This window comes from Hevea brasiliensis, chromosome 13, assembly GCF_030052815.1.
Source record: "Hevea brasiliensis isolate MT/VB/25A 57/8 chromosome 13, ASM3005281v1, whole genome shotgun sequence".
NCBI lineage: Eukaryota > Viridiplantae > Streptophyta > Magnoliopsida > Malpighiales > Euphorbiaceae > Hevea > Hevea brasiliensis.
Window position 1 is genome coordinate 5,834,386 of NC_079505.1, and position 4,370 is coordinate 5,838,755.

A 4,370-nucleotide genomic window follows, 5' to 3' on the forward strand; every position below is an offset into this window, starting at 1 on the left:
AGAGAGAGAGAGAGGCTTTTCTTGGATGGGGTATACAAGGGAATAGAAAAAGTAAAATAAATAAATAAATAAAATTACCCTTCCATCTCTCGTCTCCTTCTCTTTTTTTATTTTAGTATAGTACAATAGTATATAATTGTGGAGTCATCATTTTTGGGTAAAGAGAAACCTCAAAAGTGTGATTCATCAATAAGAGAGAGATGCTCATCTTCTCTTTACCCAGCGTAGCCCGAATTTAGAATTAGTGGGTCAAAAAAATTTTATTTTATTCAGTTTAGAGGGAAAAAAATATTATATATAATAATAAATTATTTATAGGGAAAAAATAATAATACAAATATATAACAATAACTAAGTAGGAAAAATAAAATAATTTCATAAATTATAAATTCTCATTATAATTTTAAATTTATAATTGTTCTCGATGAGTTTTCATTTTCTGGAAGCGTTGCATGATCGCTTTATTATTAATGCTATCAAAGATATCTTTCTCAGTATATGTAATCAAAGAATCATTCAATAATTGATCTCTCATCCAATTCTGCAATCGAATTTTTACAATTTTCATTGTAGAAAATGCCCTTTCAACACTTGCAGTTGCAACATGTAATATCAATGCCAATTTCACAAACAAGTAAACTAGTGGATATTCTCGATGAGTTTTCATTTTCTGGAAGCGTTGCATAATCGCTTTATTATCAATACTATCAAAGACATCTTTCTCAATATATGTAATCAAAGAATCATTCAATAATTGATCTCTCATCCAATTCTGCAATCGAATTTTTACAGTTTTCATTGTAGAAAATGCCCTTTCAACACTTGCAGTTGCAACATGTAATATCAATGCCAATTTCACAAACAAGTAAACTAGTGGATATGCTAAATTCTTCTTTGTTTGGACAAACTTTTGAGCAAAACCACCAATTCCCCTAATTGTGGAAAACTCATCATTAGAACACACATCAATAATATAAGTTTCAAGTTGATTATTAAGTGCCATAAGCTCCGTTGATGAAAAGTCACATGGATAAAATTGAGCAAGACGAATCATTTTTTCTTTATCAAAAGATAAAAATGAATTATTTGGATTTAAGCATGCCACACAAAGAAGCAATTCAATATTCATCTTAGTAAAACGACTATTGAGTTCTTGAAGTTGTAAATTTATAACTGCATAAAATAACTCCACTTAATATGGTGTAGATTGATAACTTGATGAATTTTTTGCCATGATCTCCCTTTCATTTGAAACATATCATCCATGTTCAAAACAATTATATTGTGGTTCTCACAAATGAACAAACTTCAGCTAACAACTTATCCTATCCTTTATCTCTCATCATTTGTAACCTTTGTTTTGATATTGTAACCAATGTCACGGCCTTAACAATGTCTTGCTCATTTCTTTACAAAGCTTTTGATAATTCATTTGTAATTTCTAACACACCTTTCATTAAATGTAAGCTAAATATAAAATCAAAAGATTGTATTACTTCTAATAGACCATATGCTTCTGCCCTTTGCTCTGAATTTGTATCATCCTTAACAATACTATTAAGTATCTCTACCACAGTTGACGACATGTTGATCAAATTTAGAATTGTACCATAATGTGAACCCCAATGTGCATCTGTTGCTCTTTTAAGACTAGTTTCTTGATTTAATCTACGATAACTTATCATTTCACTAGTTTTTAATGCCTCAAAAACTTCAGTGGCTTGACTTTCTCGAAGAATATCTCGACATTTACATGAGGCTCCAACAACATTCAACAAACTAGCAATCATATTAAAAAGTGATGCAATATGAATATCGCTTTTTGCAACAGCAACAAGGGTTAATTGAAGCTGATGAGCAAAACAATGAGCATATTATGCAGTTTTATTCTCACTCATAATTAAGCTTTTCAAACCATTGAATTCACCTCTCATGTTACTAGCCCCATCGTAACATCGTAACCTGAGCCTCGTAATATTGCCATGCTTAATCCATGCCTAGCAAACAATGACTCAATTGATGATTTAAGAGACAAAGCACTTGTATAAAAAATATGCACAATTCCAAAAAATCTCTCAATAACACAATCATTTTTGCCAACATAACGTAAGATAACAATCATTTATTTTTTCACAGACATATTACGAGACTCGTCAACTAAAATTGCAAAGAGATCATCACCCAAATCATTAATAATAGTATTCAAAGTTTCAACAGTAGAAGCATTTATAATGTCATTTTGAACATCATGTTCTTTCGCTTATTTTTATTTTCAATAAAGGAAAATAAATTTATTTTTCTTTCATCTAAATATAAATATAAAAGGAGAAAAAAAAATTCTTATATAATTTTCTTTCTCCTTCCATAAGTTGTCCAAATGAAGTATTAAAGTCTGAGTCTTATAGAGAGAAAAGCTAATAAAAGAAGAATAATTAGAATTATAAGAAAAATAAAATTTTTATGAAAAAAAAAATTATTGTTTTTTTTATAATTTTTTTTAAAGAAGGGAAATAAAATGATTAGGCCATTTGAAAAGCTAATCCCACAGGTCTGTCTCGTATGCCATTTGAAAATTTCAATCCAAGAGTTAAATGAGATTAGCCCCCTCACGTCACAATGAAAACTTACACCTTGTTTTGTTTAATTTTAAAATATTAAATTTTTGTGAAATTCAATTAAATTATTTATTTTTTATATTTAATTTAAAAAATTTAATTTTAAGAATTAATTATAATTGATATATATATATATATATATATATATATATATATATATATATATATATATATATATATATATATATATATATATATATATATATTGTCGACACCATATTTTGGCCGACCTCATAGGCTTTGAAGTCGACCCCCAACACCAAGTCTCCAGTCATTTTCGATCTCTCTTTGCCAGTTAATCATATTTCCGATCCCTCCTAAAAAGGAATCAAACCAATACTGAGTTCAATTCATTTCCGATCTCTCTTCATAGGGATCAAACCGACGCCAAGTCCCCATATCATTTAAAGCCTCACTGATCTCTCAAACCAATTGTCAAGTCTCCTGACTAGTACATTTCCGATTTCTCTTGTCAAACGAGATTGAACCAACACTATGCCTTCATGTCACCAGTTTTATTGCCGATCTCCCTTTTAAAAGTTTGGGAATAATAAAGTTAAGGCTCCAATCCGGTTTAATGATGATTCCGATCTTAAGTGTTCAAATCAAATTTTCGATTTTAATCAAGTCCCGTTTAGCGTTTGTTTTCAACCGATCTCATGCTTACAATGTTTTCCGACCTCTTACACTTAGATTAATAATCACTTTTAGTTGTTGTGATATGATCATACAAGTGCTTAGGCAATTCAGATACTTTCCGATCTCATTCGTTCATTGAACAAAAAGGGAATTTCATTTCATTTCATATTAAAATTTATACAAGTGATCCCTCAGCCTGATCTACATTTTGTTCGCCCCCTCTCTCACCCTCAGCCTCCTCCTCACTATCCTCACCTTCGTCCTGGGGAGCCAGATCTACCATCCAAGAGAAGTCCTCCTCGGGATACCGCTTCTTAAGCTCGGCCAGGAGATCCCCATGAGCGTTCACATAGGCACCGGCCTCCCTCGTCACTGCCTCTTCTTCTTTTGCTTTAAGCTCCTCAGTGAGGCGAGCGACTTCAGCAGCTCAGAGCGCCCAAACCTCTTCAAGAACATGAGCCTGCTCGGCCAGCTTATCCTCATAAAATTTCATCCGCCCCTCGATTTCAGATATGTAGTTTTGGGCAGACGAAAGTTGGGATCGGAGGGAAGCTGCTTCATGACCCACCTTCTCGAGATCCTGCCTCAAGCAGTGAGCCTTCTCTCAGATGATATGTTGGTTCACTAGACTCTCCACGCTTAGGCTCATGGTTTGTGTCAGGATATCGTCAAGGCTGTTCGGGGTTAGCCTATCCCGATCTTCCCGAAGGCAGATGGAAGATCCCAAAACCTTGGCAAAACCCGGGTTCTCTCGAACCATACGGTTCTTCTCCAGCGAGTGGATCAGGATCTGGGCACCGCGGGAAAGGGTCCTCACAGGTGGTTGGGAAGGACCCCCTTCCGCACTCGAAGCGACTGGAGGAGGTGGAGGCGGCTCTTCTTGGTGAGGAGGAGACCGAACCATTTCTATGACCGGCGGTCTCGAGGGTTGAGACGAGCCTCCTTGCATCTCTCCGAGATCATGGCTGGGCGTCTGAAGCAGCTCGGCTCGCTTCATCTCCCGCACTTTTTGGGAGACCTTTCTTTTCCGCTTTCGGCTCTCTTTAGACGCCTCGCCGCTCGCCATACCTGCATAAAGAAAAGGTCAGTGAGATCGCTAAGGCCCAAAGATCAGAG

The 4,370-nt window shown here is 34.8% G+C and overlaps 1 protein-coding gene across 1 annotated transcript; it reads right to left on the minus strand.

Annotated features, from left to right (window-relative positions):
• Positions 1-409: 409 nt before the first annotated feature.
• On the minus strand, positions 410-1,984 carry LOC131172024 (uncharacterized). Its single transcript, XM_058132969.1, has 3 exons — positions 1,940-1,984; positions 1,451-1,850; positions 410-1,059 (listed from the first exon to the last, which is right to left on the minus strand). Exons 1-3 carry the CDS (start codon positions 1,982-1,984, stop codon positions 410-412), a joined length of 1,095 nt encoding a protein of 364 aa, XP_057988952.1.
• Positions 1,985-4,370: the final 2,386 nt, after the last annotated feature.